Genomic DNA, 22,889 nt, shown 5'->3' with positions numbered 1-22,889 from the left:
ATGCATAATAACAGAAAATACTGAATAATGATCCTGTTTCTAATCACATTTACATTTCAGTGTAAAGGTAAGTCAAATGTAAAATGCCATGATTTTCAAACTATTTAAAGTCTCTTCAATTGAAACACTTAATAATCATTTAGTGGGACATTTAAAAACTAATCAGGTTCATTGGGAACTGGTCAATGACATGATTAGGCTGGAGCTCCTGCCCCTTTTGCTTCTTTGTTTAACAGCTTACAGCTGCCATGAAGAAACTCTGTGTTTCTGGTCATAATGAACATTTTTCATAACGTTCTTGTCTTCTATCTCTGTGAGAGAAAACTGATGTCCAGTTTAAATCTTTTCCTTTCTTTACTCTGGACTCACTGTTGCTGGTCGTTTGTGTGTGTGGATGGGTGTGCACACTGACTTTAAGTGTACCATGGCATTTTCCTAGGAATGTGCACGACTTAAAAAATCACTTAAAATGTCAATCACTATTATTTACCTTTGGGGGATTTACAATAAGAAAATCATTCAGAATAATGTCAAGGAGAATTTAAAGTAAATGCACCAATAAATCTTATATCTGGTCTAAATTCTTCATTAAACAGGATTAATGTGTGGGACAAACAGTTTAGACAAAGCAGTAACATATTTCTCAGTTACAATATCTACATCGAGCTCTAAAGGATTACAATTAGAATAGAATATGTTAATATTACTGTATATAACATGTAATATATAGTTAATAACAATTTGTTTCATTTTTCACAAAAGTTCATGTACATTATTATTTCTGTCATTTATTCTGATTTTTTGCGAATTTTCTAACTGACAAAAAAACTCCTTGTTTTTATTCTCTTGCAGAACCCTGCACTGTCAATCAGTATGACTTGGATGACAATAACATTAATTTCAAAAGAGCAGGATTAGATAAACTATATACAGAACATGGTGATCACATTACATTCATTTGTAAACGAGGATTTCAACGTGTTGGTGATGTAGAAATGCGTCAGAGGTGTAATGATGGTGAGGTGACCCTGCCCACCTGCCAGAGACGTCAGTGACTTCGTCTTAATTAAAATGTGCAGCAAAACCAACAGCAAAGCATAATCTGATTCATTGCTGTGTGTGGTCATTCTAATAAAATCATATGTGCTGAATTTCTTGTCTCTACTTGTTAAATAAAGATTCATTACTAGAAAAAAAAACATGTATAATCAACGATTTAGAAAATTTATACTTTTGCCGTTGTAAGACTTCGAAAAAAATAAAAATCTGATACATTGCTGTGTGTGGTCATTCTAATAAAATCACATGTGCTAAATCTTTTGTCTCAACATGTTTAATGAATAAAATTTCATTGCATAACAAATATTACTCGATAAAAAAAATGTTCATAGTAATTGTTTTTTTTTCTCTAAAAGTCCTTCTTAATTACTACAGTCCTGTTGTTTTTGAGCAAATAAATGTTAAAAATCTACATAAAATGAATTAATGTACAAATAATTAAAAACATTAAATGCTAAATTTGTATTTAGAAAAGACTTTAATTTTAATTGCAAATAATACACAGAAAATTCCATAAGACAGCAAACATTTGTAAACCATTTGCTTTTAGGATTTTGTTTTATATTTTGTTTTAATGACCCTGCTGTTTCCATAATCAAAACTCTATCTCTGTCTCTATAATATATATAAACAGCGTATACACATGCATGTACACACCTACATATACATACACACACACACACACACATATATATATATATATATATATATATATATATATATATATATATATATATATATCGATATAGATATAGATATATTTGATTTAACCAGGTCACTTATGCTTATTAAGGTTTTTATTCATTAGAGCTATAGTACTTTTAACACATTGTACATACTTCTTTTGAACCTCTGTACTTACTTCTGTAAACCCTTTTCCTCTTTACATACTTTTGTCATGGTCATGGTTTATGTTCTTGGTTTTGTCATGTTTAGTTCTGTTTCCTGTGTTGTTGTGGGAGTTCCTTCCCTTGTGTGTTCTGTGTTGCTTTCTGTTTCCTGCTCATTAGCTCACCTGGTCTGATCAGTGCATTCACCACCTGCGCCTTGTTTATCCTTCAGTGTATTTAAACCATAGGTTTTCACTTCTCCCTTTGTCAGTTCATTACTTTCTCTTTGCTTTCGGTTTGTTTGTTGCCAGTTAGTGTAGTCCATGCCATCTTCGTTTCAGTTAGATCATAGTCCATGCCGTGCCAGCGTTTTTGCCTCTGGAGTTTTGTTATGTAAGTTAGCTTTTTTTTGTTATTAGAGCCTTTAACCTGCACCGGTCTGCCTCCTGCCTCATCTGCCTGCACTTGGGTCCTCATGTCCTCGACTCCCTGACAACTTTTTATGATATGTATATTATTCTTATTTTAAATTGCTCGTATTATTACTATTTCTTATTGTTTGATAGTGTACTCTCATGCTATACTTGGACAGTCTGGGAGTGCTTCTGTTTCCATTTTACTGCATATGATGTGTGTATGATTGAGCATGTGGAAAATAAACATTTTGAAACCTTCCAGAGTTGCTCGTTTGCTGGTTTGGTGTTGTATTTTTGACTTCAGTCAAGTGTCAATATGTTAATTAGCATGATGTCTTCCACATAATACCAGTCACATTCCACACAAGACTACAACAAAAACTCTTTCTTTGATATCTTCCTTTTGTAGGAGGATTGCAGGATAGAAATTAACTGGATAAGCCGCTTGATCCAGCCGAAAGACTTCCAAAGTTAATATCTTTTACAGCATAAAGCAGTCCATATGTTATAATAAAGCTCACATCCATTCCTCTTAAAATGCGTTTTATTTATTCATTTTATTTGTAGTTAGAACAAGTAAGCTGTCTCTAAACACTGCATGAACTAACTTTTTCTAAACCAACCCAGAATTTGATTCCTTTCTTATTTTTTTCAAAGCCTTACAAGGGCAAAAGTATAAATTTTTAAAAACGTTGATTATACATGCAATGAATCAGATTATGCTTTGCTGTTGGTTTTGCTGCACATTGTAATTAAGCTGAAGTCTCTGGCAGATGGGCAGGGCCATCTCACCATCATTACACCTCTGATGCATTAGTACATCACCGACACGTTGAAATCCTTGTTTACATTCGAATGTAATGTGATCATTATGTTCTGAATATAGTTTATTTAATTCTGCTCTTTTGAAATGAATGTTATTGTCATCCAAGTCATATTGACTGACAGTGCAGGGTTCTGCAAGAGAATAAAAACAAGGAGTGTTTTTGTCAGTAAGAAATATGACAAAAATCAGAATAAATGACAGAAATAATAATGTACATGAACTTTTGTGAAAATGAAACAAATTATTAACTACATATTTCTGTCAGGTTTGCTCCTGAAGACCCGGAAATTCAGCCACACGTAGGACAAATGGATTTGAAAAGAATAAGGTTTATTGAGGACCAGGGGGTGGAGGGAGTGAAACCAGTTCTGGTTAGCTGGCAGAGTCAGGCAATCCCAGGTCTGTGAGAGAGAATTCCTGAAATGAACTTCAGACAGGAAGTTTAGTCCACAAATCCAAAAGACGTAGTCAGGGCAGGCAACGTTCATTCACAGTGAGGCTCAGTGCAGTACTTATCCAGAGGGACAGGCTATTCCGTGGTCATGCGGGCAAGGGTCAATCCAGGCAGGCACTTGAAGGGATCCGGCAGGGGTCAGGCAAAAGAATATCCACGGACGTGACAGGGTCGATGACAAGGAAGTCTGGAACTAGAAATAACTGGATATCACAAGGTAAGTACTGGTGACCATCTGGCAGGGAAGCAGGGAGTGAAGAGAGTTTAAGTAGGGGAGGGAGCAGGTGAGGGAAATGACAATCAGGACAGGTGTAGGAGATCATCCTGATTGCAGCTCTGCAGAGCAGCTCTGCAACCATGACATATTACATGTTATATACAGTAATATTAACATATTTTATTCAAATTGTAAACCTTTAGAGCTCGATGTAGATATTGTAACTGAGAAATAGATTACTGCTTTGTCTAAACTGTTTGTCTCACACATTAATCCCGTTTAGATGGATGAAGAATTTACTTAGACCACATATAAGATTTACTGTGGCATCTACTTTGGATTCTCCTTCTCATAATTTTTACTAATTTTATTTTTGTTAATTCACTCTCAGGTAAATTAAAAACTTTACAACAAAAAGTTAGAAATAGTCCATGTTTTAGTAAAAAAAAAGGCTCTCGTAGGCAGTGACAGTTCTGTCATATTTTAGAAAATCTCCTGGATTTATGAGGACGTTTGCTAACAAGACCAATGTTTGCCACTGCTTCTTTAAGGGTTTTAGGTCTTAACAGGTAAATACAGAACTGTATGATGACCATCCAGAACTTTAACCTGAAAATTATTGCAGTCTTCTGACAGTTTTCTTAAATGTTTTAACCATGTGGCCAGTCTTTCACAGAATAACACACCCCATCTTTACTTAAAGACTCAGCCTCCTTGGGATGTTCTTTTCATGTCTGAACATGTTATTGATCCGTTCCTAATAAACCTGATTAGTTGTAAAATGTCCTACTAAATTATTATTAAGTGTTTCAATTAAAAATAGACTTTAAATAGTTTGCAAATCATGGTATGGTATGGAAATATTAGACATGTTTTAACTGCAACTTACTGAGACATCTCATCTCTCCAGTCCAGTTACCATTCTCGCATGTTTTGTATGGTTCACCCTCCATTATGTGGTAAGCCTGACATCTGAATTCAACTCTCTCGTTATGTGCAAACTGAGTTTTGGTTCCCAAGTAGTCTCCATTATCAAGTAATGGTGGAGTCAAACAATTTAAACCTTTAAAATGAGGAGAATGACACAGAAGATACAAGAAAATCCAACTTAAGATGTAACTGTGTTCCACTGTTCACATTATCATGTGTTATATTTGATCTTCTCCACTTTGAGATCCTAAATGTATCTCAAGTTAACTTTCTATGTGGATCTTTTAACAACGGTGACAATATAGAACTTATCTAAGTATATTTTTCAGATGACCAGATCTGGTTACTTTGCTGTTATAAATGACATTAACAGTGTTATTTATATCCTGACTTGCTCTGTGTTAACATGGTCATACTTAAGAATGAGTCGGAGTCAAAGGAAATCGCTTACTTAGGTTTTTCTTACCCAGGCTTTTCTAATAAAAAGTCTTTTTTTCAGGACTGCAAGCCTAATTAAAATACACTGACTGAATTGTGTCATACAAACCTTGGGTTAGTATACTATAAATACAAAATATGTCAAAAGTGGTATGGATATATATAATTCAAAGATAATTTATCTCCTTTGATAAATATTTTTTCTATGGCACAAATTGCAGCGCCTTCTTTTGTACCAGCCTTGCATCGGTAGTCAAGTGTGTCTCCATCTGCATATCTTTTTTTAGTTTGGGTTGACTTAAGTGTGATCTTGTCATCTTGTAATTTTTCACACTATTCTGTAATAGAAAAGACACATTGTTGTCAGTCTCTTTTGAACCTGTCATGTCATCATAATTAGATTTCCAAATAATTTCTTAGCGTCAGAAAATGTTTACTTTTTCCAGTAAAAGAAGCAGTATGCAGCTGTATGTTACATATGTTATGGGAGGATGTTATTTGCATTTAATGTTGAGGGGATGAAGTTCGGTACTGTGACAAATTGTGGGGTTTGTTTCCACAGTCTTCCCTTCTGACTGTTTTAAGGCTATTATAGATTGTGTTTTATATACACTCAGAGTCACTCAGAGACCGCAGACCTCCACCAAGCCATAAGTTTACTCACCTGAAAAAAACAAAAAAACAAAAGGCCCAACAGTCCACCTAAGTATCCCCTATATTTTGTACCTTCTGGATCACTAGATGTAGAATATCAACATGATCCGGATCAAACAATGTTGGATTATAACATCTTGTAATTTTCTTTAAAGAGTAAATAAAGTTTTAGTATGGTTGATACCAATACTTTTCAACTGGGCATTGAATGCATCAACGCAATGAGATTAATTATTAGAATTATTGCATTATTTTTAAAAACAAATGCATTAATGCATATAAAAAATAAGGTTGGTACTCATGTCATAAGAATCTGACTTTGGTTTTATCACAGAGATTTTGGCGTGTAGGTGCTTTGGTACTGAGGTGAACTGAATCCACCAAAGACCACTTTCTCCTTCTTATTTAGGAAGATTCTTATTTATTAAGATTTCAAGCCTTGTATTAAAGTATTGATGCTATCACACTAGTATCGATCAATTCTGATATAAACATTAGTGTAAATATTATCAATATTTTTGTTGATCGGCCCTGTATAAATAGCTGTTACTGTTGAAGGACGTTGCTAATTTCCTTCCTGCCGCTGGTAGGAAGTGATGTAATGTTCTGGAAGTTTTACTCAGAGGGTGCATCATAACATGCAGCAGCGCTAACAGACGGTGCTCACATTCCTGCTTAGTTCACGCTGACCCTCCTCGTAGTTAGTCAGAAGTTGGGTCCTCTTTGTTCGAGTGTGCCTTTGTTATGACTCTCCAAGTGTTCAGTGTTTAGTGAATGACAAGAAACCTGTTACAACACTGAGTTGTCATAATAAAGTACCCGGCCACTGAAGGCTGTGGAAAGATGATCCCTGACTTCTTTGTCAGTCCATATGTCCTGACCGACATAGCATCTTGTTTCCTGCTACCCATACATCCGAAAATAGCACCCAGTCCTCCCCTCCTAAACAGGCCCAGCACCAGATAAAACCAGATAACAGTATAATCTGAACTAAACATCCTCATAACAGATTTTAAGTTGGTAGCAAAAAACTTTAAAGTTTTACTATCATATATTCCTAATAATGTATCTGCTTTATGGTTTTGTGTAATGGTGCGAGGATTTTTTTTTCCTTTATGTGATATAGCTTCTCCTGACTTTAAAATAAAAAATACTAACTGACACAGTTTTAATGTGAACTCAACATATGAGATAACCAAAAAATCTGTTGTATATTAATGTAAGTTTTTCATGTGCAGGGTTGTGTTGCTGTTTGCTTTGCTGAAATCAACTTTTAGCAGCATTTTGTTTTGTATAAAATGAAAACAGCAGAACTAGTTGACACTTTATTCCTGGTTTATTTGGGAAACAAAGTAAATTTGTTAGTTTGTAGTAACAAGACAGATTATAGCACAATATTCAGGACCCTGTAGCTTAGTGCTACACAATCAACATATTGGATCAGTCAGATTGTATTTACCTCTACATTCAGGTGTGGGGGACCAGTCTGCTCGTCCTCCAAATTGTGTGCATTTGGAAGGTCTTCTGTCCCTGCGTATGTATCCCTCATTACAGACAAAATTCAACTCTTCATTTTCTTTGTACTCTTGACGATTGTCAGACACACGACCGTGTTCAATGTTAGCCGGGGCGTCACATTTTATTGCTGCTGAAATCACACACAAGGAATAATACAACTGCAACACTTATTCATTTAAAGGGTATAACATGTATTTACTGGTTAGCCAAACATTTACCAAAACCTATAGATATAGAGGTGTCTTTGAATCATTTTAAGGTGTCATAAGGTGGTTGCTGGGTAAAACTTTGTTTAAATGAAAGCCTCAACTGCTATACCTCCTGTTATACCTCTACACCTTGGAGGTTGGTCATTCCACTTTCCTGTTTAATCACTTCTGGGCCACTCAGGATTTCATCTCCAGCTGTGCAGTTAAATGTAATGATAGTGTCATAGGTTGCTTCTTCTATATCCCCGTACACATGGACATTACCATTCACTAGAAAGGTTGGACATTTCTGGGCTAAAAAGACACAGGCAAAAATGATTAACAGACAGCAGCTCAGCTCACTGGCAAGATGCAAAGCAAGATTCACAAAGCACCTACGCCACAGAGCGGTCTTTGAGGTGGAAAGCTTTTCCCCTCCAGAATCTCCTCAGCTACACATGAACAAGGTTACACTGGCCTGTCAACAGCTTCTGGAGGGAGGGGGCTGTGGGGTTTTTAATATTTTCTCGTGACGTGGATAACCGCTCTCTGTCACGAAAAACATAACCGGGTTTTACCCTGTAAAGGGCGTAATGAGCCATTTTTTACCTACAAAATACTAATTTTATCAACAGTATAGGTGGTTTTTTACCACAATTAAGTACTTCTGTGGTGTTTACAGCCCAAAAAACACATTTTTGGGTGCACTACCCCTTAACTTTATCATTTAGTAAAAAGAAAGAAAAAAAAAAAAAAAAAGAAATGATTTCCTGTAAATGTTTATTTGTGTTATCTTGTACCTTTCTGGTAATCATTCACAGAAATCAATTTAACAAATAAAACAAACTGCATGAGAGAAAGTCAGCTGAGGATCTCATTTAAAGTAGATAAGCAAAGGCAGCAACCAGTTGTAATTTTAAAAGTAAATGAAAAAATGGTATTACACTTTAGAGAACACTTTACCAAAGTCGCATTTTTATTGTGTAAGGGAGCAAACAGCTGCCAAAAGTCTCATAATAACCTATATGCATAGTAATGCATAGTCTGACTCTAGTTTGGAAGCTACGTAAACAAAATGTTGCTGTTGAGCAATGCAGGATTTGCCTCAGTTCTCAATTCTTCTTGCAGTTGGAACTGCTTCTTGTAAACAAAAGTTATACTCGAGTATTTTTTATTGTTTTATTTGGATCCTTATTAGCTGCAACAAAACTGAAGCTATTCTTTCTGGGGTCTGACACATGAAATGTAAAACATTTTTAACAATTATAAGCTAACTTAAACATATAGCATAGAAAAAGAAAATAAAAATTAAACTTAAGGTAATCCTGTGATACCCTTAACTTTAAATCAAAACAATGCATATTCATACATTCTATAACACAGCATCAACAAATTCAATGTATAGTTCCAACTTTAGCCAAGGACCAGTTTTTCTAAAATATTTATATTATATTGTTTATATTATTTATTTAATAATGATTAACTAAATGTAATATGTATCCTTTTAAGAGATGTTTATTTACAAGCAATTTAAATCCTTTAACGGTTATTATGTTAAATCCTGTGATGTTTACATATTTGGGAAGTGAGTTCCATACCAACATACCTTTGTAGATCCCTGTTATTTATTTATTTTTTGTTAACATAGTTTGTATTTAGCTTTGGCAGTGAAAAATTACCTCTGACCGGCGCCGGCTCTAGGCCGGCAGGTGTCCTTGGCAAAACAGGAGTTTTGCTCCCCAACCTACGCGGCAAAATGCTTACCTAAACTGAAGCTACATGACTCAGTCGCACACATATTGTAACTAATGTTCAAATTCTTGTTTCTTTATTAACAAACAAAATAAAGTCACACTAAAACACTCTAAACAAACCACTACAAAAATGATAAATAGCTCAAAATAAATAACATTTAGTTAAAAATAAATAAAGTTTAATGCAAAAGTCCAGGGCAAAAAAAGGCACAAGTGCTAAATCCTAAAACAATGTAAAACAGTGCAATCAAAATACACACAAACTATAAAAACGGCTACAATAATGATAAACAAAACAAAATAATGCCACTGTGTAAAACAAAAAATCAATTAAGCTATCAAATTTTATTTTTGAAGTATGTTTCACATGTAAGTTGTAACACAAAGTTGTTCAGTTATTAAGATAATTCCCTCGTGCCCTTCCAGCCACCAGGCCACCACTCAGAGAGACAGTCTGTCTGTATTCAGTCATCTTAATGACATTTCTGCATCGTGCAGTCAGTGTTCTTCATTTAGATCTGCTTGCCACAGATCCAAATATTATTTAATAATTGTTAGATAAAAAAACATTCTAAAACGTAATAGTACTGCAGTCATTATTCTTTGTTGAAGTAACCTACATTCCTCTCTGAGAGCCTCTGGTGAAGACAATAAGGCTGAGGCCTCCTCTCTAGAAGTTTCTACAGGTGCCTGTTGTGGCTGCAAAAGTTTTCTCAGCTCATCTGTTATGGCCGCGGCTGTTTGCAGACAGCTGTGGCCGTTTGTGTTTGATTAGGGGCGGCAGAGCGCTGCCCGGAGTGGCCAAGGCCAGCGCCTTTGTCCCCGCCCCTGTGTGACTGGCACCCCTCTGGACCAGTCAGGCTGCAGCCTACGGAGAAGCTCAGGCTGAAAAGGCTGCAGCCGAGGCAGGTCTGGAGGGGGAGAAGCCAGAATGGCTCCGGCAGCTCTCCCCCTCATGTTGTGCACCGGGTGTGTGTGTGTCGCGACCACCTCCTTTTCCACAATGGGTGCTTACAGTGTTTAGTTGTGTTAAGTTTACTTTGTGGTTGTTTTAGAGCTGAGGGGTATTGCACGAAACCAAGATAAGGGATTAAGCCGGGATATGTTGGTTATCCTGGCTGAATTTAGCCCTAAGTCAGTTGCATGAAAGCAGCTCAAACTAATCCCGGCCAAGTTACTGTGGTGATTTATCCGCTGCAGCTAGCCTGCTCCAGACCAGGCTAACTGCTAAGGCTAAGATTAATCCTAGCGAGTCACCTGCATGTCCAACGTCAATTCTGTGAGGAATTAATGTGTTTTACAGCATGTCCATGGTCTTCCTAAGTATGGCGCGTCATTTTAATCATCCAGTATTAAAATATTACATATATTATATTATATATGTTCGTAATCGCAACACCCTTTTATATGGATTCGAGTTGTAGTATTATTATTCTATTCTATTCTACAGTCATTTAGCAGACGCTTTTATCCAAAGCGACTTACATTTGAGAGTAAGAACAACACAAGCATGAATTCAAACAAGATGGGACGTCATAATTAAGTGTTAGTCAGACCGCTTTGAGTCCAGTTAGACCCAGGTGCTGTCGTGTAGTGCTAGTGCAGTGCATATAATTTATTTATTTTTTTTTAGTCATTTTATTTAAATACAGGATCACGATTTCATCACACAATATCAACTTGGTCATAAGTGCATGATTTCATCAGGCCAAGTGTTATATTGCTATGCTAATGAAGACTGCTCGTCAAATTGCTGTCAGAGGTTTTATAAATATGTGTTTTATTGCATTAATTGAGATTACAAAACAAAGCGGATGAGGTTACAAAGGTGTATTCAAAGAAATCCGTGACGAGGGCAATGTAGAATATTCAGGTCCAACTCCCCTTCACCTGTTCCCTCTTCATAATGGCTTGCCCTTTTTCGGAGGATGTGCTGGACGAGGAAGCCCGCATCCTCAGAAGAGCATTCAGACATGAACGAGTCTTCAGGGACAGGTCACTATGGGGTGATTTAAACATTTAGATATAACATATAACATTTAGATTTAGATTTAAAATTTAGATTTAGATGTTCTATTTGACCATTATACATGTGGTTAAAAGTTATGTTAAATGTAGGAAAAATGTGCTAAATGTGAGAAAAGTGAGATAAATAATGAAAATGTGTCAGCTACAACTTTTATACTGAATTTTTACACTTGGCGCCCCATAGGTCACATCCCCTGGCCTTTGGAGATGGCTATGTCATTGAGAGATACAGATTTTTGGTTACTGGATTTCCAGCAGTTTTCTGAGTGTCGGGCGTTTAATCTCAAGATCCAGCTCCATTCCTTGGAGCTTGCTCTTTTTGAGTCAGCTTTTAACATCTGCCAGCTCTATCTCTCTCTCCAGGTGCCCTGAATAAAGCGTTCTGACAGTTTGTGAAGTCTGTAAAGGAAATGTCAATTAGCACAGCAGGATTTGTTCATAACGTAGATGTACTTTAGCCAATACTCACAATGTTACCAGGCCGCTTAGGAGACTGTGCAGCATCCGGGTCCTGCTACACATTTTCTATTAGCACCACATCACTGACTTCATATCCTTCATGGAATAAATAAGCAGGCCAATCCCATAAAACTGACATGCCTCAAGCCTTCTGGACTCCACTGACACAGTCTCCTCATCTGCAGACGTGCATTCTGCAGCTGCAGATGTGCCTTCCCCCTGCCGTATACATGCAGCGAGAGGACTTGGATTAAGATTTCACAGAACATACCAAGCCTGTGATTTCGAGACACTGTACTAACCGGATCATCTTCTGGTGGCTCCAAAAGTGTAATTGTGTTCCCAGACACTGCAAGGTTATCCAAAGTCAGACACTATATTATATTTGATTGTGTTCCATGTGCAGTAGAATTGCAGTACGTGATGTACCTTGTATGAAGCGGACAGTTTCTGTGGCTGGGACAGAGTCAGTTATTGTCCCTCCCTGGATCCCCTCCATCACTGGCCTCCCTTTATTTAAATGGAGGCCAGTTCCTCTGCTGGAGTCACATCCTGGCTTGGTGGGCCGCCCCCTGTGCTAGTTCTATAGGCCTTTTTTTTAACTGCTACAATCATACAGACATTGAACATGTCAGCAGACACCTCATCTATTCACCTCATTTGTTCACGGTTATCTACTTTGGAGTCACTTAGCAGCCTGCAAAATGTTCTTATATTTAATTTTTTCTTGCTGCCAGGTCCTTTTATGGCCAAACAGGTTTGTTCTTTATGAAGGACAGAAAGATAAAATAGATAAAAACGTTACATGAGGAAAATAGATTAAATGACACATTGTGGATAATTGTTTGCACCTAATCATACTACATTTCCTGAGTAACATGCACCTGCTTGTCACTCTTAAAGTATACAACAGTTAGTGGATTTGAAAAGTAACTCCTTTAATTGTAGCCTAATTATGACAGTTCCAGTGGAGCACTGTTTATTAATTGTACAGTTTTTGACTACTTACGCATTGAGCTGGTCGGCTATTGTCTGCCAGGCTCTCTTGTGTTCTTTACTTATGGCATTGGTATTGCCTTTTTTCCTTATAATATCCTTAACTTCGTCAGAGAACTCCGTCAGGAGCTGTTGTTCAGCGGCCGTGAAGTAGGACGCGCGACTTTTATCCATTTCCCCATCGGTGATTCTGTGAGCGATCGCGAGGTCTGCTTCAGTATGCCGTGCACATGCACTTATCCCAACTATCTTCACCTGGCTTAACCCAGCCGCACCTTCTCATCCTGGCTCAGCAAACGTGCAACCAATTAAGCCAGGATAGGCTGCGCAAGCTAGGTCAAGCTGGGCTTGCTTAATCATCCTGGATTTCTTTATTCTGGTTTCGTGCAATACCCCTCTGGGCTAGGTTAGTGTTTTATTGTGTTGTGACGACGGTCACTTTAGTTATGGGCCTGTTGCTTTTGTTTGGTTTTAGTTTCACCACCGAGTGGCGGTTGAGTGTTTGGTATAGGTTTTGGTTTGTTTCTTTCTGCAGGTCTGCTAACCCCAGCTCATCTTTATTTTGTTTTACCGGTTGTCCAACACTTTTCACGGGAATTGTAAATAAATGTGCTTTCATTATAATTTACCACCTGTCCACACCGTCTGAACAAATACAAATTTAACACATTACTTTAAATTTTATAGTAGTAACATTAGATAGCAGTGGCCTACCCTTACAATAAACAAGTTGCAATAAATACTGCATTGCGAATAAAATTAGAACATTTTAAGTCGTACCAAACCTTCATTTTATATCATTTTGACATTATGACATGCATGTTTTTTTTTTTTTTTTTGCATAATACACGTGGTACTTTGATTATTATGTTGTTCAGATATTGTTGTTACGGTGCATTTATGTTAGCTAGCGTTAGCCCTCTGTTGATGTCAAAATAAAGTGTTAACACACGCTGCCTTAATGTTCAGTAACTCAGACATACCTCTACTTTGGGCTTCTTCTTCCTCCTCCTTCCTACGTTTTCTGTAAGCAAGCTAGCTTGTATTCCACAAGCTAATAAAAGACACTGAACCATACTGGACTCCATTCTTTTTTTAAAATAGAACATACCTATCGAACTGAAATAAACTATCAAAAGAACTCCAACCTGGTGAGTTTACCGGCTGATACCACCCCTGCTGCCACCTTCAAGTTAGGAGGAGAAACTGCAACACAACACCAAAACGACACGTACCCTCTACGCTGGAGTGCGAAAGCAAACTCACCAGCATCAGCTATGCCATGGCTGACCGCATGCAAACACCGTGCAAGCATAAATCCACCTTTAGATGGGTTACGGAGGATGGAACCGTAACCAACCGCACGCACCATTCGAGTATAAATCTGAATCCAAATGTCCACTGTTAAATTGAACTAACCTGCCACAACAGCACAAAATCAGTGCTTCAGTACAGCATAAAAATTCACTCAGTTACATAGCTGCATTGAATTGTATTATGACACATTTATGTTCTGCTCAGTAATTATGAGCATTAGGCAAAGGTCAATTACGTTATTATTATGATGTGTTCAAATCTAGTCTTGTAAAATTTAGTTATTGGTGGGACATTTGAATAGCCTAAATGAAAAAATAAAATACAGAAGTTAAATGTTCAAACATTTTTGGTTGTTTTCACAACACTATAAAATAAAAGACACCAAACACTTCTTGCCTCACAAGGGTGACATCACTCAATTATTTTTCCCCAACTACATGAGTGTTTACTAAAACCAAACTGCTCTTGACAACAGGTCTTATGTAGGGGGTAATTTTACAGAGCTTGACCTCCACATACTGTCACGATGCAGCGGAAGTGAGGACCCAAATGCAGACAGTAAAGGCAGGAGGCAGAACTATGTTGTTGACGAAGATTTATTCCGGACCTCAAAACAGGAACCAAGACACGACATGGGTAAACAACAGGACCTGACAAAGACAACTGAAAACCAAGGGGCATATATACACAGAGGGAGTAATGAGGAACAGGTGAAGTGAGTGAGGAATCAGACCAGGTGCTCTAACGAGCCAGGAGCAGAAAACACAAAGCACATGAGGGAAAAGTACAAACATGACAAAAACTGATCATGACTGAACTAAGACCAAGATCAAAACGTGACAAAAACCAAAAGACAAAATCAAAAATAAGAACATAAGATAATAAACTATGACAGCAAACAGAGTACATGAGGACAAACACGAAAACTAAACTAAAAATGACAAAAACCAAGAACCTAAACTATGATCATGACGGGGCTTAAACCAACACTAAAACCAAATTGTAACAGAAACTACACATGGCAAAACCAGAATTATAACCCAACATCAAAATATGCCAAACCAAGACAGACAAAACACAAGAAATAAGACAGTGAAACATGACACATACAACGTGAAAGTGTCTGCCTAGAGCTATGGTACTGCAAAGCCCATTTAGATTTAGTGTTTTCCAAGACTACGTTAGTTCTTCTTTAGTTTCCATGCAACAACATTTAATGTTCACAAAAGCAATATATAATGGAGCAATAAGTATTTATGCTCTGCAGCTCTAGAATCAGCAGTGACCGCTTCGTCTGAGGCGGACCCAGCAGCAGACCTTCATCTCCAGCCGTCCAGTGATGCCTTTGAGGGTGTGTGAGCGATTAGATCTATCTCTGTTTTGGTTTATTAGTGAACTGCTGTACCACTGACATTAATCAGCCCATTAGCTATTTCAGTTATATAATCAATAACAAAATATAGGCAAATTTATTTATAACACAACTTAAGTTGCTGTCGTTGTTGTTGACAGAGCCAGGCCCATGTCCCCAAAGCAAAGCTCCTTCAGACAGTGAAGGGAATTGCTTAAGGGACAAAACAGGACACTTTAAGTTATTGTTTTTTGCATGTTAGTGCTTGTTTGTTCACAATAAAATACCCACTGCCTATTTGTTGAGTGGTTTATTGAAAATATATTTGTAGTCAGAGGTGTGATAATGTAGTTTAAGTAGTTATGGATACCATATCATGAAAATTAGATAAATGAGACAACTACTAATACATTATTTACATAGTACTACAACTACATTGTTAAGAAGAAAACAAATTGGGATCATTACATCAGGCACCATCAATAACACGGAAAAACATCATAATTCACAGACATAAAAAAATGTATGTATGTATTTGCTAAAAAAAAAAGAACAGGACTAATGTGATACAGGAGAGACAAAAACATCAGTATGTACATTCTGTTTTCATCAAGTAACATTTGTTGTGTAATGAAATTTTATTCATTAATCATGAAGAGACAAAAGATTCAGCACATATGATTTTATTAGTATGACCACACACAGCAATGAATCAGATTATGCTTTGCTGTTGGTTTTGCTGCACATTTTAATTAAGCTGAAGTCACTGACGTCTCTGGCAGGTGGGCAGGGTCATCTCACCATCATTACACCTCTGACGCATTAGTACATCACCGACACGTTCAAATCCATATTTACATTTGAATGTCATGTGATCACCATGTAGTGAATATAGTTTATCTAATCCTGTTCTTATGAAATCAATGTTATTGTCATCCAAGTCATCTTGACTGACAGTGCAGGGTTCTGCAAGAGAATAAAAACAAGGAGTGTTTTTGTCAGTAAGAAAAATGCAAAAAATCAGAATAAATGACAGAAACAATAATGTACATGAACTTTTGTGAAAATGAAACAAATTGTTATTAACTATATATTACATGTTATATACAGTAATATTAACATATTCTATTCAAATTTTAAACCTTTAGAGCTCGATGTAGATATTGTAAGTGAGAAATAGATTACTGCTTTGTATAAACAAATAATAATAAATAAATATAAATAAAATCTCACACATTAATCCTGTTTAGATGGAAGAAGAATTTTCTTAGACCACATATAAGATTTACTGTGGCATCTACTTTGGATTCTCCTTCGTTTGCTAACAAGAACAATGTTTGCCACTGCTTCTTTAAGGGTTTTAGGTCTTAACAGGTAAATACAGAACTGTATGATGACCATCCAGAACTTTAACCTGAAAATTATTGCAGTCTTCTGACAGTTTTCTTAAATGTTTTAACCATGTGACCAGTCTTTCACAGAGTAACACACCCCATCTTTACTTAAAGACTCAGCCTCCTTGGGATGTTCTTTTCATGTCTGAACATGTTATTGATCCGTTCCTAATAAACCTGATTAGTTGTAAAGTGTCCTACTAAGTTATTATTAAGTGTTTCAAATAAAAATAGACTTTAAATAGTTTGCAAATCATGGTATTTTAAATTAGATTTACGTTTTACATAAAATGTAAATGTGATTAGAAACAGTTTTATTGTGTATGATTTGCACTTATTGATATTTTTTGTCCTCAGTGATCTTCAGTATTTTAGCAACATTACACATGTGAAGGTTAACTAAATATTTTTTACTGTATGTTCTACTGTTTTCATTAAGGATGATCCACTTTATAAGCTGTGCATTTAAAAGATAATATGATGATAATATGGAGTGGTTTTTTACTCCTAATATATTTTTTCTGAAACAGAAGTAAAATGGAGCATTGAGAACAAAGATTAATTCTACCAACATAGAATTCTCCCAGAATGAAATATTAGACATGTTTTTACTGCAACTTACTGAGACATCTCATCTCTCCAGTCCAGTTACCATTCTTGCATGTTTTGTATGGTCCACCCTCCATTTTGTAGTATTGCTGACATCTGTATTCAACTCTCTCGTTATGTGCAAACTGAGTTTTGCTTGCCAAGTAGTCTCCATTATCAACGAATGGCGGATCTGAACATCCTTGTAAACCTTTAAAATGAGGAGAATGACACAGAAGATACAAGAAAATCCAACTTAAGATGTAACTGTGTTCCACTGATCACATTATCATGTATTTTTTTTTAACTTCTACAGTTTGAGATCTTAAATGTGTATTCAACTCTCTCGTTATGTGAAAAATGACTTCTGCTTTCTCCATATTCAAGGACCGGTGGTCCCGAACAACTTGAAGTACCTACAAAAATGTGGGTAATCGGAGAGAAAATAAAGCTCAAGATGTTATGTTGTCCCAATTATCACATTTCCACCCAGAGTCTAAATCTTAGACGTCAATCCCCAGTTTCACTCGACACTTTGTTTTCAAAACGAGATGTCGGCTCTCTCTGTCTCTGTTACAGGCATGTTTGAATAAAACACCAACAACAGGAAGGAAAAAGACTGAATGAATGCTGCTTGAGAATGAATAACAAAACAAACAAACAAACAAAAACAAACAAATAAACAAACTGTTCATTACAGATTTTTTTCTTGTTTTTATCCATCAGAAGTGTGCACATTTCTGGTCTTTCAACAATTATTTGTTTTTCTGCAATTTCATAAAATCCAAGAAGACAAGTGAAAATTAATTACTTGAAGGAAGAAGAAGAAATTTGGCTAGAAACTAAACAATGGAGCAACAATAAATGTATGAAGTCTTAGTGTTTCTGTTTGTACTTCTGTGTCCAAAACTAATACAGTTTTCATCAGAATATGTTAAGTATGAGCAGTATAGATGCAGCGAGATATCTAACATATTGCGCTACGATGCGTTCTTCATCTCTTCATTACTGGTTGGTCTGTTTGCTTTCACACTGTCAACAGCTCAGGGCTCATTTCACGTGGACCAAACAACCCTAGCATGAATACGCTCTAAATGTAGACTAGCCAGGTGTTACTGAACTGAAGCGGGTCCCTCAGGCATTACTTTTCAGCAGACTACATTGGAACTTTTACATCCCTCACCAGACATCTCCAAAACCATTCTCAGCTTCACTCATGTGACCCTTACAACTCACGAGAATTGTGTGATACAAACAAGTCTGAGCTGAAAACGACCCAAAGACTCAAAGAATAAACGACCAGTGACCAAATGACACAATAACTCACTTTTAAGAACATGTTGATTATGAGATTGATCTGAAAGTGCAAAATAAAGTCTTGTTGCCCTTTTCTTTAAATATCTTACATTCTTCTGGGAAGAAATAAAAGCCTTTTGCAACGTTACCATGGTTACTCTTCTCTATTTGTGCACAGCTGAACTGGGTGAGAAGATAGTTAGCAGCTATGAGCAAAGTAAAGGTGGAAATTATTTTAACCAGTAATCTTCCCGCTACAATGAAGAGACCAAGTATGGAGAGGTTACACTCAAACTGGTAACAAAGTTATGGATTATGTAGAGCTTGAATTTTTCTGTGTATGAAGTTGATCTAAAAGTTTGATGGAAAGGCACTCTAAATCATGTTGAATCAACGTAACCTCCAGTTTAGGTCAACATACCAGAGCAGGTTGGGACGGGGGAATTCCACTGTCCAGTTCGCAAGCACTCGATTTCTCTCGAGCCTCTCAGCTTGCTCTCCTCATTGCACTGGAAGCGTAATTTATGTCCAGGTTGGATTGGTTGATTCAGCAGTGGCAAACCAGAAACAAAGAGACGAGGGTCCATCACGCCAACTTCACAAGTGGGATCTTAAAAAAAAAAAACCAGAAAACAAAATAAATAAAAACAGATCAAACAAATTTTTTCTCTTTTTAAGGTTAAAAATAACTTTGTGTGTTTAGATACCCATTATAAAAATGCAATCAGCAGCTTCAGTCGTGGTTTGTGAGTTTCCAGTCTTTGATTCTCCAGTGTTGTTGTTGAGCATCAATTTATTTATCTTTTAACTGGGATTGTAGATTCAGACTCCACTTATTTGACAGCTAATAAATGACATGACTAGAATTATACTGAGTTTACACACAGGTATTCACATGAATATTTATGTTTACATTTGTATATTTTTTCATTCTTTTATCAACTTATTTTTTCTTTTTTTATTGTCATAAACATAATTTAAAAATTCACATTGTTTTTAAAGTTGTAGAGCAGCCAGCACATCAGCATATTCAAACACTGGAAGAACCAATCTCTATTTTTTTTATCTCCTTCAATATCACACATATTCATAAATATCATTACAATAATTGTTTATTAAAGGACAGATTATTATTTTATTTTATTATATTATAAAAAATAAATACAGAAATATCTTCTTTATAAGACTTCAGCACACTTTGGATGAAATAAAACTCACATTTTTAAACATTTCTTTAATGTTAGACTTTGACTTATTACATAGTGCAAATCAGTACCATTTTTCTGTTGATTTGTTAATGAAACTCAATAATCTATGCCAGTGATGTCTTGAGATTTGAAATATTTTCTCTCAAGAAGAAAATTACTTCTGTTTAAAATATCCCTCCATCTCATGTACCTGCTTAATCCAGTCCATAGTTGCAGAGGGGCTGGAGTCTATCCCAGCAGTTATCAGGCAGCATATAACTGTAGAGAGTATAGAGGCAACGTGCACCCTGGACATGTGACCAGTTCATCACAGGGCCCACACTGACACAGACACCCACTCACAATCACTCTTGGGGTAAATTTAGAGTCACCAATTAACTGAACATGCATGTGTTTGAATTGTGGGAAGAAGCCACAGAACCCTGAGAGAACGTATGCATGCACAGAAAGAAAGGGTAAACTCTCTTTAGCAAGGCACCAGCTGAGATTTTAACCAGGAACCTTCCTGCTGTGAAGTGACAATGCTGCACAGCTCCATGCAACCCAAGATTGCTACTTCTGGGAGAAATAAAAGCATTTTGCAAAGTAATATTTTTGTCTTTCTGCATTCCTCTAATCTTGCAAAGTTAAATTGGATGATAAAATATTATTTAAAGGCTATGAGTAGAGCAAGAGTGGAAACAGTTTTAAGCAGTAATAACTTCTACACTCATAGACCACCAAGTATGGAGAGATAAAACACTCACTGATAACACAGTTGTGTAGAGACCGACTTTCTTTTATTAATAAAATTCATGTAAAATCTAAATGTAGAGGCAGTTTAAAAAAGAAAGGAGGTTAAATGAACTTAGCCCCTATCATTGTTGAACATACCAGAGCAGGTTGGGAATGGGGAATTCCACTGTCCAGTTTGCAAACACTCGATTTCCTTTGAGCCTTTCGGTTTGTACTCATCACTGCAGAGAAAACGTAATTTATGTCCAGCTGTGATGGGCTGATTCTGAGGTGGTAAACCAGCCACAAAGAGATTACTGTGTATAATGCCAAATTCACATGTGGGATCTAAAGAAAAAAAAAAGATGACTTAATGCAAAGCAATATTAGTTTTACTTGTGTTTATTTGGTGGATTTGTTTGGTAAACATAATATTTTGTTCAGTTCATTTTCTTAACGTATTAAGATTTTTCGCAGTAAAACTCAGTTCAGCTGTAAAATTACATTCACTGCAAACATAAGAAATGACTGTAATAAACATATATACAATTGGTTTATACATATAATAATTAACATGTATTATAAATGGCGCTGTGCGAGCAGCTGCTTGTTACGGCAGCTCTGCCTCCTCTTTTCCTTTTTTTTTTGCGTTTTCTATTGTTTTTATACATGGTTTTCTATTTTTCTTTACAGTAGTCAGTACCAGGTGCAATTCTGCACATGGGAAGCCTACTTTTATTACTTTTTTATTTGGACTTCTGCTTCTTTTGGCACTTTTCCAAACTTCGGTGGGGGACACCTTTGGTTTCAGCAACAGCTCCATTGTTTACACCAGGGAACAGCTGTTGGCTCTGCGTGGCACTGCTCTTCCCGGAGATTCCCACGGAGATACGGAGGAAAAGAAGAGGCTGTAGAGCAGGAAGAAAGCTCCAGGAGAGGAAACGGAGGTACAGGCCATATTTACCCTCTGTGATTATGGGAAACGTTCGTTCCCTCTCCAACAAGACCGACGAGCTCACGGCGCTGACTCGACTACAGCGGGAGTTCAGGGAATGTAGCCTCATGTGTTTAACGGCTGAATGGACTTATTCCGGACTTTTTGATTTCCCTGGATGGATTCAAATTCACATGTGGGATCTAAAGAAAAAAAAAAAAGATGACTTAATGCAAAGCAATATTAGTTTTACTTGTGTTTATTTGGTGGATTTGTTTGTTAAACATAATATTTTGTTCAGTTCATTTTCTTAACGTATTAAGATTTTTCGCAGTAAAACTCAGTTCAGCTGTAAAATTACATTTACTGCAAACATAGGAAATGACTGTAATAAACATATATACAATTGGTTTATACATATAATAATTAACAATGCTTCAATAATTCAATAAACCCAGGAATTTAAAATAAATAATTTTAAAGTCAATATTTGACATGTTTTCTCACAGCAATGTAACAACTATGCACGTGTGACTTCCATACCATTTTGTTGTAAAGACGTCTTCACATTCAGCCACAGGACAAAAAGCCAAAGACGGAGACGTAGTTTCATCATGAAAATTCAGATTTCTGAATGTTTAAAAAAACTTCCTGGGATACAATCTGTCAAGTTACTTTCTCCACGTCTGAGTTGCACAAAATCCTATCTCTTAAATTTTTAGCAAGAGAAATGGACCCCCCCCCCCCCCAAAAAAAAAACCACACACGCATATTTGCACACACAGTTGCTGCACCAGCTTGTGTCCTTGACATGTTTATGCAAGATTAAATTCAAATACGGTTAAAGCTCGACTGTTGTTCCTAATGGGAAACTTTATTTACAGACAGCTCCCCAAACAAAAAAAATTATAACAGCAAATTATAAAAACCCCATTCACATCAACAAACAGGACTTTCCAATAAAATCACCAAATAAAAACCACTGTTAAACAAAAACAGCAGACACAATATGATCCTTAAATAAAATAGCAAAATAACTTAAGTAGTAAAAGTTTAACGTTACTCATGGCCAGAACGAGTAAGAAATGATTATGGGACAATTGATTTGAAGAAGGAGAAAACCCTTTATGTCAGTGGAGTCTGAAGTATTGTTACAATTGAAAAACATCCAGTGTTACTACCTATCACTGCAATAATACATTACATCTGTGACACTGTCTTAAGATCACACAGTCCTCTTGAAGTTGTCCTTTTTTTACTAATTTTATTTTAATGTTAATGTTTTACGTTTGTCCAGGCAGCTCATGTCACTTCCAGTTA

The 22,889-nt window shown here is 36.4% G+C and overlaps 3 protein-coding genes and 1 long non-coding RNA gene across 15 annotated transcripts in view; 1 reads left to right on the top strand and 3 right to left on the bottom strand.

Annotated features, from left to right (window-relative positions):
* LOC121652536 (coagulation factor XIII B chain-like) overlaps nt 1–22,889 on the top strand; it is a 94,138-nt gene that overhangs the window by 13,598 nt on the left and 57,651 nt on the right. For 2 of the 12 annotated variants that reach the window (XM_042005344.1, XM_042005339.1), the window contains one exon: nt 853–1,151. The exons of the other annotated variants lie outside the window; for them this stretch is intronic. In XM_042005344.1, coding sequence (XP_041861278.1) covers nt 853–1,055 — 203 coding nt within the window. In that variant the 3' untranslated portion in view covers nt 1,056–1,151. Of the gene's footprint in view, nt 1–852; nt 1,152–22,889 lie in introns of those variants that run through there. 12 annotated transcript variants of the gene reach the window in all.
* Nucleotides 3,016–22,889, bottom strand: part of LOC121652535 (complement factor H-like) — a 126,910-nt gene continuing 107,036 nt past the window's right edge. The window contains exons 12-13 of the mRNA XM_042005333.1: nt 4,692–4,858; nt 3,016–3,262 (exon numbers count right to left, since the gene is read on the bottom strand). Of these exons, the coding sequence (XP_041861267.1) occupies nt 3,018–3,262; nt 4,692–4,858 (412 nt within the window). The 3' untranslated portion in view covers nt 3,016–3,017. The remainder of the gene's footprint in view (nt 3,263–4,691; nt 4,859–22,889) is intronic.
* Nucleotides 5,481–22,272, bottom strand: LOC121652543 (C4b-binding protein beta chain-like). The gene is made up of 3 exons (XM_042005353.1): nt 22,113–22,272; nt 20,795–20,983; nt 5,481–5,508 (listed from the first exon to the last, which is right to left on the bottom strand). Exons 1-3 carry the CDS (start codon nt 22,183–22,185, stop codon nt 5,504–5,506), a joined length of 267 nt encoding a protein of 88 aa, XP_041861287.1. The 5' UTR covers nt 22,186–22,272; the 3' UTR covers nt 5,481–5,503.
* On the bottom strand, nt 7,364–7,707 carry LOC121652548. Its single transcript, XR_006012629.1, has 2 exons — nt 7,673–7,707; nt 7,364–7,469 (listed from the first exon to the last, which is right to left on the bottom strand). It is a non-coding gene; the product is annotated as an uncharacterized LOC121652548 (long non-coding RNA).

Source organism: Melanotaenia boesemani, chromosome 14, assembly GCF_017639745.1.
Source record: "Melanotaenia boesemani isolate fMelBoe1 chromosome 14, fMelBoe1.pri, whole genome shotgun sequence".
NCBI lineage: Eukaryota > Metazoa > Chordata > Actinopteri > Atheriniformes > Melanotaeniidae > Melanotaenia > Melanotaenia boesemani.
The sequence above is the reverse complement of the archived record's forward strand: the minus strand, read 5'-3'. Positions and strand labels throughout refer to the sequence as shown.

Bases quoted from the DNA above. Each gene is read 5' to 3' on its own strand.
- LOC121652543 (XM_042005353.1), bottom strand. From the start codon at position 22,185: ATGATGAAACTACGTCTCCGTCTTTGGCTTTTTGTCCTGTGGCTGAAT. The intron at 20,984-22,112 runs GTATGGAAGTCA...TTTTTTCTTTAG, and splicing joins GACGTCTTTACAACAAAATG to ATCCCACATGTGAATTTGGC.